This window comes from Balaenoptera acutorostrata, chromosome 20 (assembly GCF_949987535.1).
Source record: "Balaenoptera acutorostrata chromosome 20, mBalAcu1.1, whole genome shotgun sequence".
Lineage (NCBI taxonomy): Eukaryota > Metazoa > Chordata > Mammalia > Artiodactyla > Balaenopteridae > Balaenoptera > Balaenoptera acutorostrata.
In genome coordinates, this window is record NC_080083.1 from 5,690,170 (window position 1) to 5,704,245 (window position 14,076).

General features: G+C 43.6%; 1 protein-coding gene across 1 annotated transcript in view; it reads right to left on the minus strand.

The window, feature by feature from the left end:
- The window catches only part of DNAH9 (dynein axonemal heavy chain 9), a 298,166-nt gene that overhangs the window by 55,695 nt on the left and 228,395 nt on the right, over positions 1-14,076 (minus strand). The window contains exons 51-53 of the mRNA XM_057536174.1: positions 12,128-12,247; positions 9,942-10,130; positions 2,971-3,183 (exon numbers count right to left, since the gene is read on the minus strand). Of these exons, the coding sequence (XP_057392157.1) occupies positions 2,971-3,183; positions 9,942-10,130; positions 12,128-12,247 (522 nt within the window). The remainder of the gene's footprint in view (positions 1-2,970; positions 3,184-9,941; positions 10,131-12,127; positions 12,248-14,076) is intronic.

A 14,076-nucleotide genomic window follows, 5' to 3' on the forward strand; every position in this document is an offset into this window, starting at 1 on the left:
GGAGGGGACTCACATTAGCTGATAATAAAATATTTTTTATAACTTCAACAATACAGATATGTAGAAAGAAGTCTTAAAGGATATCATACACCAAAAGTTGGGAGTGTTGGGAAAAAATGATGAATTATAGGGGCTTTTTATTTTTGGGGTAACTCCCTTCCCCTTCTTTTTTTTTACTATGATGATATATTACTTTTGTAATGAGAAATGCCACAGTAAATGTTACTAAATATAAAACGAAATAATTAAAGGCTGGTATAGTATTATATAAATAGAAAAGAATAAAAGCTAATAAAATATTTTAATATAGAGTAAAATGTCATCTCTAATTAATCGGAGAAAGGATGGAGAATTTAATAAACGGTATTGGAACAATGGCTAACCACTTGAAAAGTGAAAATTAGGTCTGTACCTTATATAGCACCTGAAAATATATTTCAGGTGATTGGATTTTAGTGTAAAGAGAAAACCATAAAAAAAACCTAAAAAATCTTCTATATGAATATTTATATAATTTCTGGACAGAAAAAAGAATTTTCTAAACATGATTTATAGAAGAAATGTGACATATCTGACCAAAAAAAAAAAAGTTGTAGTATGTCAGACCTCACAAAATTAAAAGGCAAATGACACCCTTGAACACTTTTCCATTCACTGATGGAGACTACACTTAACAGTCTTAACCCATACTATCTATAATGTAATATTTGTATTCAAATAATACACAACAAATCTAGAAAATCACCCAACAGAACAGTAGTCAAGGGACATGAACAGAGAATTAATTACTATATGTCAGGCACTATTTTCAGTACTAGGGATATAAGAATGAGCAAAAAGAACAAATACTTGTGTCCAAAATGCAGTTATTGGTCAATTAGAGAGGAATATTTTAATCAAAGTTTGAAGGGAAGGCCAGGATTAGATTACCATGACTGATGACACAGATAAAAATATGTCGTGTCCTACCTCAGCATTCATTTCTCACCTACTCTCTCTGTAAGAAAGGATCCATCCGGGTATTCAACATGTGATTTAACTATTTTCTGAACATCGCATGTTTGATTTAAACAACCGTGGGTGGTCTGGACCCCTGGACAAGCATGTTTGGGACATGTGGCCAGGGCAGCAAGCCTCATGCTGGTGGTTGTATGTTAAGAGTGGATAAACGTGGGCTTCGAAGTGAAGATCACCTTGTTCCAATATTGCCTCCATTAATTTTTAAAAATTTTAACTAATTATTTTAAAATTGTGGTAGACTATTGTCTACCACAGCCCCTGGGACCACCATTCTACTTTCTGTCTCTATGAATTTGACTACTCTAGGGACCTTATGTAAATGGAACTGTACAGTAGTTGTCCTTTTATGACCAGCTTATTTACTTGGAATACTCATCTCAAGGTTCGCCCATGCTGTAGCATAGGACAGAACTTCCTTCCTTTTCAAGGCTGAATAATATTTCATTGTATTGATACAACACATTCTGTTTATCCATTCATCTGTTGATGGTCACTTGGATTGCCTTCTACCATTTGGCTATTGTGAATAACGCTGCTTTGAACATGGGTGTGCAAATATCCATTGCCTTTAAAACTGTGTACTCTTGGGGAAATTACTTAACTTGTGTGAAACTCTATTTCCTCAAATGAGAAAATGGTACCAATAACACTAACTTCATTGGTCATGTGGATTAAAAAGCATTTGAGGTAAAGCTCCTAACACCAAGACCAACACATATCAACCACCTAATAAGTGATCTCTGGCCCTCTCCCTCCCGCTCATTGCCCCATCCTATTTTTCTCATGTCTCCTAGAGACACAGAACAAGAATTGAGAACTGAAACTACAAAGCTAAGTTATAACAGAGTGAATGAAGCAGTGGGGGGAGAGGAGCTGAGGCCCGTGAGGTGCGGTGGGTGCTGGTCAGACATTCTCCCTGTTGTTCGTGTCCCTTGACGTGTGCAGTAACTCCCCCACCATGTACGGATAAAGCCACATGGCAGATGCAAAGGGTTCCGAAGGTTCCAATAACTGTCTCAGTTGCTAAGCACCCCACTGCAAATGTCCCATCGTTCCTCAGGAGAGAGAGGCTTTACATTTGTTCTCTGTGGTTCTGGGGCAGAGGTAGGAACAAAGGATAGAAGAGAGCTAAGAGAGGCAGCTTTTGACTAAATGTGAGAAAGACTGTAAAACACAGAGCTGTCTGACAACAGAATAGGGTGCCTGGGAAGCAGGAAGTATTCCAGGAGAGATGGGAGGGTGAACCCCTGGGCTGGTGGAAGAAGGACTCAGGAATGGGTCGGGAGGCTGACGCATATGATTTCTAACGAGAAAGAAAAGCACATGTCATACTGAGTGAAGCAAGTCGGACAGAGAAAGACAAATATCGTATGATATCGCTTATATGTGGGATCTAAAAAAATGGTACAAATGAACTTATTTACCAAACAGAAAAGAGTCACAAATGTAGAAAATAAACTTATAGTTACCAGGGGGGAAAGGGGAGAGGGATAAATTGGGAGATTGGGATTGACATATACACACTACTGTATATAAAATAGATAACAATAAGGACCTACTGTATAGCACAGGGAACTCTACTCAATATTCTGTAATGATCTATATGGGAAAAGAATCTAAAAAAGAGTGGAGATATGTATCCACTTTGCTGATCCACTTTGCTGTGCAGCAGAAACTAACACAACATTGTAAACCAGCTGTACTCCAATAAGAATAAAGACAAAAATATAAAAAAGAAAGAAAAGCAGAGACTCAGTACCCAAGCATCTCTCACTGAGACATTTCCTAAAGCGAGAGGACAAACAGGAGAAAAGCCCTGGAGGAACCAGGAGGGCAGAAACAATCCACAGCGGCTTAAAACCTGCTCATCACACTTTTTCCCTCTGCATAAACGGCGAGGTGGGAACTTTTGTGCGCAGCCACCTACCCCTTCTGGCCAATCTGGGTGACCCGGAGGCCCTCGCCGTACTTGTTCTTGATCCATTTGATGCCTTGTAGCTGAGGGTCCACCATGAGTGGCCAGCGCTCGCAGCTGAGGAGGATGGTGGCATTCTCCGTGGACATGCGGTCTGCAGGCAGGCCCTCGTTCTGCCAGGCAGCCACGTCGGCATCATCCGTCAGCATCCTCAGGGGATCTAGGTTGGGGGTCACTGGGATGGGAACCTGGTGGTGAAGAAAGGCCGCACGCGCTCAGAACAGAAGCATGCGCTCTCAGCTGGGGGTGGGGTCTGCAGCTCACTCAAAGGACAGAACTCCTCTAAAAGCAAGACCAAAATCCCCCTGAGGAGCACTTTCCTGGCTGTGTCATTATTCCTGGAAGCAGGTTTTCTTAACGTCCTGATAGTCTTTTTTCTCTTGATGGATGAACAGCAGCAGAAATTCTGCCCGTGTCATCCTCTGTTCTTCAGTATATTCATTCACCCAAGTCAAATGTCTACCATAGATCATTTGTATCTGAATCAACAGCCTCCATCGTCCTTACCCATGTTAGCAGGGTCACTTCCTGCTACATTTCTATGCTTCATGGACCAGGCCCACGCCAGCCCGTACTGACCACCCTCTCCTCTCAGCATCACCACTTGCTGCTGATGCCCAGCTTGCAAAGGACTGCAGACGTTCCCCTTCCCCCTGCCATGGACAACCCCACCCACTGGAAGGGCTGCTTGAGGACTTCTCCCCACACTGGGAGGCCCGGGAACAAACCACCAGGCCTGGGAATGTCTCCCCTTGGTCTCTGTCCCCACTGAGAACCCTTCCTTTTCTTCTCGTTGACCTCTCTCAGCTCATTTAATTCTTCTACAAGTAATTGTTTTCATTGGAAACACATATACTTTTTAAAAAACTGGGGTAAAATTCACATTCCCTAACTATTTTCGAGTGCACAAGTCAATGGTATTTAGTACGTTCATGATGTGCAACCATCAGCTCTATCTCGTTCCAAAACATTTTCTTCACCCCAGAAGGAAGCCCCAAGTCTATCAGCAGTCACTCCCCATTCCCTGCTACCCCCAGTTCTTAGGAGTCTCTAATCTGCTTTCTGCCTATATGGATTTACCTATTCTGGATGTTTCATATAAATGGAATCATACAATACGTGACCTTTTGTGTCTGGCTGCTTTCACTTAGAATGCTTTCAAGGTTCACACATATGCTCTTTAACCTCTCCATCTTTCTCTTCTCTGCAGTTTGTCTTCGCAGTTATTTCAGAAAAACCTCTCCAGACCATCTCCTTTCCCTTTAATTACACCTGCTAAGGGTACAAATGGCCAGTGCTATACCTTCAAGCAAACCTCAAAAGGGAAACCAGTCACTGGAGGTTCTTATCCTGGGATCAGAAATATATTTCAATAGAATTGTTTTCCTTTGTAATCATATGCATTCTACTTTATGCACTAAAAAACATTACTGTGAGAAGGATTCCATAGGTTTTACCAGACTGCCAAAGGGGTCTGTGGCATAAAAATACTTAAGTATCTTAAGATGGGTCACAAATCAAGCCTTGGTAAATTTAAGAAAATTGAAATCGTATCAAGTATCTTTTCTGACCACAACGTTATGAGACTAGATTAAATTACAAGAAAAATACTGTAAAAAATACAAACACATGGAGGCTAAACAATATGCTACTAAATAACCAAGAGATCATTGAAGAAATCAAAGAGGAAATCAAAAAATACCTGGAAACAAATGACAATGAAAACACGACAACCCAAAACCTATGTGATGCAGCAAAAGCAGTCCTAAGAGGGAAGTTTATAGCAATACAATCCTACCTCAAGAAACAAGAGACATCTCAAATAAACAACCTAACCTTACACCTAAAGCAATTAGAGAAAGAAGAATCAAAAACCCCCAAAGTTAGCAGAACGAAAGAAATCATAAAGATCAGATCAGAAATAAATGAAAAAGAAATGAAGGAAACAATAGTTAAGATCAATAAAACTAAAAACTGGTTCTTTGAGAAGATAAACAAAATTGATAAACCACTAGCCAGACTCATCAGGAAAGAAAGAAGACTCAAATTAATAGAATTAGAAATGAAAAAGGAGAAGTAACAACTGACACTGCAGAAATACAAAGGACCATGAGAGATTACTACAAGCAAGTGTATGCCAGTAAAATGGACAACCTGGAAGAAATGGACAAATTCTTAGAAATGCACAACCTCCCAAGACTGAACCAGGAAGAAATAGAAAATATAAACAGACCAATCACAAGCACTAAAATTGAAACTGTGATTAAAAATCTTCCAACAAACAAAAGGCCAGCACCAGATGGATTCATAGGCAAATTCTATCAAACATTTAGAGAAGAGCTAACATCTATCCTTCTCAAACTCTTCCAAAATACAGCAGAGGGAGGAACACTCCCAAACTCATTCTACGAGGCCACCATCACCCTGATACCAAAAGCAGACAAAGATGTCACACAAAAAAGAAAACGACAGACCAATATCACTGATGAACACAGATGCAAAAATCCTCAACAAAATACTAGCAAACAGAATCCAACAGCATATTAAAAGGATCATACACCATGATAAAGTGGGGTTTATCCCAGGAATGCAAGGATTCTTCAATATACGCAAATCAATCAACGTGATAAACCATATTAACAAACTGAAGGAGAAAAACCATATGATCCTCTCAATAGATGCAGAAAAAGCTTTCGACAAAATTCAACACCCATTTATGATAAAAACTCTCCAGAAAGTAGGCATAGGGGGAATTTACCTTAACATAATAAAGGCCATATATGACAAACCCACAGCCAACATCGTTCTCAATGGTGAAAAACTGAAACCATTTCCACTAAGATCAGGAACAAGACAAGGCTGCCCACTCTCACCACTATTATTCAACATAGTTTTGGAAGTTTTAGCCACAGCAATCAGAGAAGAAAAAGAAATAAAAGGAATCCAAATTAGAAAAGAAGAAGTAAAAGTGTCACTGTTTGCAGATGACATGATACTATACATAGAGAATCCTAAAGATGCTACCAGAAAACTACTAGAGCTAATCAATGAATTTGGTAAAGTAGCAGGATACAAAATTAATGCACAGAAATCTCTTGCATTCCTATACACTAATGATGAAAAATCTGAAAGAGAAATTAAGGAAACACTCCCATTTACCATTGCAACAAGAATAAAATACCTAGGAATAAACCTATCTAGGGGGACAAAAGACCTGTATGCAGAAAACTATAACACACTGATGAAAGAAATTAAAGATGATACCAACAGATGGAGAGATAGACCATGTTCTTAGATTGGAAGAATCAACATTGTGAAAATGGCTATACTATCCAAAGCAATCTACAGATTCAATGCAATCCCTATCAAACTACCAATGGCATTTTTCACAGAACTAGAACAAAAAATTTCACAGTTTGTATGGAAACACAAAAGAATCTGAATAGCCAAAGCAATCTTGAGAAAGAAAAATGGAGCTGGAGGAATCAGGTTCCCTGACTTCAGACTATACTACAAAGCTACAGTAATCAAGACACTGTGGTACTGGCACAAAAACAGAAATATAGATCAATGGAACAGGATAGAAAGCCCAGAGATAAACCCACGCACCTATGGTCACCTTATCTTTGACAAAGGAGGCAAGAATATACAATGGAGAAAAGAGTGGTGCTGGGAAAACTGGACAGCTACATGTAAAAGAATGAAATTAGAACACTCCCTAACACCATACACAAAAATAAACTCAAAATGGATTAAAGACCTAAATGTAAGGCCAGACACTATAAAACTCTTAGAGGAAAACACAGGCAGAACACTCTATGACATACTTCACAGCAAGATCATTTTTGACCCACCTCCTAGAGAAATGGAAATAAAAACAAAAAGAAACAAATGGGACCTAATGAAACTTAAAAGCTTTGGCACAGCAAAGGAAACCATAAACAAGATGCAAAGACAACCCTCAGAATGGGAGAAAATATTTGTAGATGAAACAACTGACAAAGGATTAATCTCCAAAATATACAGGTAGCTCATGCAGCTCAATATCAAAAAAACAAACAACCCAATCCAAAAATGGGCAGAAGATCTAAATAGACATCTTTCCAAAGAAGATATACAGATTGCCAGCAAACACATGAAAGAATGCTCAACATTACTAATCATTAGAGAAATGCAAATCAAAACTACAATGAGGTATCACCTCACACCAGTGAGAATGGCCATCATCAAAAAATCTACAAACAGTAAATGCTGGAGAGGGTGTGGAGAAAAGGGAACCCTCTTGCACTGTTGGTGGGAATGTAAATTGATACAGCCACTATGGAGAACAGTGTGGAGGTTCCTTAAACTAAAAATAGAACTACCATATGACCCAGCAATCCCACTACTGGGCATATACCCTGAGAAAACCATAATTCAAAAAGAGTCATGTACCACAATGTTCATTGCAGCTCTTATTTACAATAGCCAGGACATGGGAGCAACCTAAGTGTCCATCGACAGATGAATGGATAAAGAAGATGTGGCACATATATACAATGGAATATTACTCAGCCATAAAAAGAAACGAAATTGAGTTATTTGTAGTGAGGTGGATGGACCTAGAGTCTGTCATACAGAGTGAAGTAAGTCAGAAAGAGAAAAACAAATACCATATGCTAACACATATATATGGAATCTAAAGAAAAAAAAAATGGTATGAAGAACCTAGGGGCAGGACAGGAAAAAAGACGCAAATGTAGAGATTGGACTTGAGGACACGGGGAGAGGGGAGGGTAAGCTGGGACAAAGTGAGAGAGTGGCATGGACTTATATATACTACCAAAATCAATAGCTAGTGGGAAGCAGCTGCACAGCACAGGGAGATCAGCTCGGTGCTTTGTGACCACCTAGAGAGGTTGGAAAGGGAGGGTGGGAGGGAGATGCAAGAGGGAGGGGATATGGGGATATATGTATACGTATAGCTGATTCACTTTGTTATACAGCAGAAACTAACATACCATTGTAAAGCAATTATACTCCAATAAAGATGTTAAAAAAAAATTAAAAATAGAACTACCAAATGATCCAGGAATTCTACTTCTGGATATATATCTGAAGGAAATGAAATCACTATCTCAAAGAGATATCTGTACCTGATGTTCATTGCAGAATTATTCACAATAGCCAAGCTATGGAAACAACCTAAGTGTCTGTCAACAAATTAATGGATAAAGAATCATGGTGTGTATATGTGTGTATATATATATATATATATGACATATGAATCATATATATATGTACGCATATATGTGAATGACACATATACCATGGAATATTATTGAGCCATGAGAAAGAAGGACATCCTGCCATTTGCAACAACATGCATGGACCTTGAGGGCATTATGCTAAGTGAAATAAGTCAGAGAAAGACAAATACTGTATGATCTCACTTATATGTGGAATTTAAAAAAGCCAAACTCACAGAAACAGAGTGTAGAATGGTAGTTTCCAGGGGCTGGGGTTGGGGGAAATGGGGAGATGTTGGTCCAAGTGTACAAACTTTCATTATAAGAAAAGTTCTGGGATTCTAATGTACAGCATGGTGGTTATAGTTAATACTATATTGCATACTTGAAAGTTTCTAAGGGAGTAGATCTTAAATGTTCTCATCACAAAAAAGAAATGGTATTGTGTGAGGTGATGGAAGTATTAACTAAGCTACTGTGGTAATCATTTCACAATATATGTGCATCAAATCAACACATCGTACATCTTAAACTTACACAATGTTACATGTCAATTATATCTCAATAAAGCAGAAAAAAATTATTTAAAAAAAATGCTTAAGAGCCGCAAACAAAGCCAGAAAAATCCTTGCTGAGAGGCCACTGGGCTCCTCATCTTCATTCGCTCAGCTAATGATCGTCCTTTCAAAAATTTCCTTTTCCACAAGTGTTCAAGGAGAATAAATAACATCTTTATCTTTTGTTTATTTCCCAATGCTGTTAACAGTTTTTAAACCACTATTCAGCAAATCATCAGGTGAATGAGATTTTATGAGCTTATCTGTTAAGCCAACCACCACTAGACAGTATGGGCTTTGTGTTCCAAGGAAACACCTACAAATGAATTCTGGAATATAACCCTTACTGTACGTGGTGAACTTTCTGTGCTGACTCTCACTGCAGCTGCTTTTTATGACTCTCATCTCATCCACTGGACTATGTTCTGCCAACATCCTGGTCTTGAGTGTCTTCTGTACCTCCTGCCAATGGCGTGGAGGGCAGGCTGAAGACTCAGTGAATATTTGTGCACTGAGGACTGTGAGTGATGTGCAAGTGTCAAGATGTAACACATCCTGAACCCTCTTCAGTTGGGAACCAGCATTTCCCCATTTCACCATGTCAGCGTAGAGGGAGGAGTCGGGAGTAACATCCTCCTGCTCACACTGAGAACTGAGTACACGTGACCAAAGTAGATAAGCTGCTTTCATAAAGGGTGTCTGTGGGTCACAGACGCTGACGGGGGAGCTTTGGGGCCCGGTAACAAGGTGTGGTGCAGCGTTTGGGGAACGCTCCTCCACTGCTGCTATGAAGTTTGGCACAAGAGCAGGAAGGCTGGAGGGAGATACAGGATGTGTTTGGTGCCCCTCGGGTTTTATAGTTTTGAGGAGTGTCAGGAGACAGCCTGGGGGCGGTGGACTGGAGTTCCCATGGAGACCCAGGAAGAGGAGAGGTGCCGTGCTCAGGTGGCCTGGAGGGCAGTGGAGGACGGTGCAGGGCAGTGTGGAAGGACATGGGCGCACAGGTCTCCCTCCTGGGTCTCAGCGGTCACTAGGGGATACTCAGGTGGTCGTGGGGGGAAGAACGCAAGGAGGGACTCAGAGGTTTGGGTTATTACCGTCACATGAGCTCCCTGGTCCCCACAGGCTGGTGGCGTCAGGACAGATGCGGGCTGGACTCACCTGCAGCTGGCTCAGGTAGGGTCTCCAGGTCCCGTCCATGAGGCTCCGCCGGTATTTCTTTGTAAAGAAGCCCAGGTACGAAATGAAAGCCGCCGTAAGTAAAATGTCTCCACATAATTTCCTTTCCTGTTGTTTGAAGTTCTGCACAGCTTCTGTCCACCTCACGCTTTCAGAGGCCAGTCCTCCCACCTATCATTCCAAAGAGCAGAGAGGGGAGAAGACACGTCATACCACAGGCTACAGAGCCACGATTCAGCCACGGAGAAGGCATGGCACACGCTTCACCGCAGGAGACTCAGGACATCATTTACATGGCCCTTCTGATCAATGGGGGGGGGGTGTTTGTACCGGCTGCAGCGAACACTGCAGTCAACGAGCCCCTGTTCTCTGCTCTGCGTTACATGGGCTGTGGAGAGACAGGTCCTGAATGCAGGCTCCCAGGCCCTGCCCTTGACAGGTGTGGAGACGAATATGCCCACCTCGAAGGGCCGTGAAGAGGATTTAGTGTGATCGTGTGTGTTCATCACTTGGTACTGTGTCTGGTCCTCAAAACGTAACAGAAAATCATGTACCTCTCTCTTCTCTCCAAATGCTGGAGATGTGAAAATAAATAAAATCAATTGTACTATAAATAATTCACAGTGGGTAGGGAGATCGGCGTGGTAATTAAGACACGGAGTCAGATGCACTGAAACACGGGTGTGTGCAAAGTACCAAGACTGCAGAGCAGGGCCCGACTCTGTGGGGCCCACGTTGGGGGGCGCCCTCTCCCAGAGGATAGACACTGTCTACAGAGGACTGTGAGGTGAAGCTCGGCTTCTGTGCTGTGACTGATCCCTTTTTCTTCCTGGAAAGATGGCATCCTAGGATGTCAGAGCTGGGAGACCTGAGGGACTTGCCCACCGACCATTCCCACACCATCTTAGATCGCACAGATAAAGACCAGAAAGTCGAAGTGTCCCGTCTTCTGACACTTCAACCACCCCAGGTTGGTGGGGGCGGGGATGGCTTCAGAGCTGGTCTGTCCTGAGTCCTAGAGCAGAGCTCCACCTGCCTCCTACGAGGACCAACGCAGAAAAGGCTCCAGCCGGGCAGAGAAAGGCCGTGCGAAATTCTGGAAACCAAACAGGGAACTGAACGGAAGACAGGCCGGCGGGGAGGTCCTGACTGCTTCCTGCACGTTAGTGGACGAGCTGTCTCTAGACCACACCATTCAGTGAAGACGATCATCTCAAAGCTCTGCAGCAGCAGGTTCAACAAACAAGGGCACAGACACACCTGAGGCTTCGCCTCTTGTTACTGGAGCACGGCCGATTCAGTGACTGTTAGGAAACCTGGCTTTGTTATATACATAAATGGGGGCTGGAATAAATGTGAAAAGGGATGGATTCCACTTCCTTTCACTGGGGAGGAAGGTGCTGTAAAGGCTCTCGATAAAGAGAAATCACATACCGCGGACACTGCTTTGCAGGCTCTTAGCTGATTCATGATGAGAAATATAAGCCACGGGGGATTAAAAAGGCTACAAATCCTCTGACACTCCTCTCTTCAGGAGCTGGGGTCTGTGCTCCCTCTCCCTGGATCTGTCACTGCTTTGGCCAGTAGAACGCAGAGGAAGGATGTAGTGCTGGCTTTTGGTCCCAGGCCTTAAGAGAGTGGGACCTTCTACTTCCTGCCCTTGGAACACTTGCTCTTAGAGCCCTGAGTGGCTGTGTAAGTGACTGTCCTGCTGGAGAGACCAAGGTTATGGTCAGCAGTGCTCAGGGTCAACCATCTGTCTTGTTCTTTTCTGCTTCTATCTCAGTGCCTCATCCTGTCCACACCCTTATTATCAAATATCCCACAGGTAGGAGCTTCAGGGTTTGCCTGTGGAAAGCAAGCTTTGTCCTTAAACGCTCCCTCTGGCTGACGCACTTGTATGTAAGCACGTCACACCTCTCGTAAGCTTCCTGATCCATCCAATGGCCCATCCTCCCGACCATCCCTGTGGGAAATCTCCTTTGACCAGACCAGGGTGTGCACTCACGCTTTTCTCAGGAGTCAGTCCCTGCAGCCCAGAGCATTTTATTATTTGCCCCCCAGTCAAAGCGGCACTCAGCTGCTCATCTATTAATATTTTGCACCTCTGCGGCACCTGCCAAGCTCAGCTCGTGTGATTAAAGCCCGCCGAGGAGGCCCACACTCACCAGGCGGTTTGCAAGGGAGATGGTGCCTGCAGTCGCTTCAGCTTCTTGCTGACATCTGAGTTTGTCCGCTGTTGCTTTCTCAAACTTGGCCGTGAGTTTGGCCAGGTTTTCATTAAGGTGCTGTTTAGGGAGGAACACAACGTCTGTCAGTAGTTCCAGTGCTTCAGAGATAGGGTTCACGGAGAGGGGATTTTTAAGGAAGGCCTCCTGGGGGGGGGCTGTAAGGGACTGGGGAAGGCGGGCAGGGAGGGGAAGGAAGGCAAACTAGGGGGGCCCTCACGTGGATCCCAGTGGAAGTCCAGAGGGTCCCGACGCAAGTGAGAGGACTGAGCTTTTCTATCCAGCACCTCAGTCGTTGGTCCAGGACCAGGAGGGGTGACGGACCAGGAGGGAGGGGCTTAAATTCTGTCTCTCCCTGTTTTGGGGAAAAGGGGTTCCAGTAGCCTGACAAAAAAGTACAAGTGCTGCTTTTAGAAGCAAAAGCTCACTGAAGCCTGCAGAGGCCTGAAAATGGCCAGTAGGATCCCAGGGTGGGGGTGCTGGGAGGAGCACACACCGTCTGCTGCGGCTGGTTCGTGGGCTGGAATTGGGCTGTCTGCAACCTACGTCTGCCCTTTGCTTTTTTTTTTTAATTTAAAAAAAAAATTCATTTTATTTATTTATTTATTTAGGCTGTGTTGGGTCTGTGTTGCTGTGCACAGGCTTTCTCTAGTTGCGGCGAGCGGGGGCTACTCGTCGTTGCAGTGTGCGGGCTTCTCATTGCGGTGGCTTCTCTTGTTGCGGAGCACGGGCTCTAGGCACGTGGCTTCGGTAGTTGTGGCATGTGGGCTCAGTAGTTGTGGCTTGAGGGCTCTAGAGCGCAGGCTCAGTAGTTGTGGCTTGCGGGCTCTAGAGCACAGGCTCAGTAGTTGCGGCGCACGGGCTTAGTTGCTCCGCGGCATGAGGGATCTTCATGGACCAGGGATCGAACTTGTGTCCCCTGTATTGGCAGGTGGATTCTTAACCTCTGTGCCACCAGGGAAGTCCCCTCCCTTTGCTTTAAGGTCCCAGGAGTGCAAGACAACTTCACTTGACCTCATCGATTCTCTCCAATTATCCCAAAGTAGAGGAACATTTTTAAAAAAGACATGGTTTCAATTTTTTCTAAATTTATTAAGAATTCAGAATTCAAGGCACAGTCTTTGCTGCCCCCACGATGCATATTTGCATACACAAAGACATCTAGGCACATGGCAGACACCTCCAGATATGTCTCATGTCTGTGCAATAACAGGGCTTCAGGCTGCTTTGTCAGTCATTACCAAGTCACAAGAGAAAGAAATGAAGGGCCGAGTCTATATAGCCAAGCAGCTTAAGAAGTAGGTGGTGAGCCATCCAATTAACAATGGCAGGCTGGCCACATTCATTTACCTCCTCTTCTTCCCGAGATTTCTCTAAAATGGTTACGAAGCAGTTTAAAAAGTCATAAGCCCATAACATCAAGCAAATATTGAGGGCCACTGGAGGGTGAGGGATTCCAATAGATCTATGGAAGACCACAGATAGAGCAGTGGAAACGGCTGGAGCAGGGCAGAGGACACTGCAACGTAGAGCAGACCTCAAGTCACCAGGGGGAAGCTGACCAGCTCTGCAGAGCCTCACGTACACTGGGGATTTGGAAATGTCAGGTGAGCTGCAGGGGGATGTTGAAAATAAGACGGTCAACTGGAAGCCTTTTGATCCTCCACCCCACTTCTCCATCCCCATGCAATGCCACCAGGCACCTGTGTCACCAGCAGGAGAGTCAACAGTGGCAGAGAAAGGACACCACGTTCTGGCATTTAAGATGCATCCAGGGCTTCCCTGGTGGCGCAGTGGTTGAGAATCTGCCTGCCAATGCAGGGAACACGCGTTCGAGCCCTGGTCTGGGAAGATCCCACGTGCTGCAGAGCAACTAGGCCCGTGAGCCA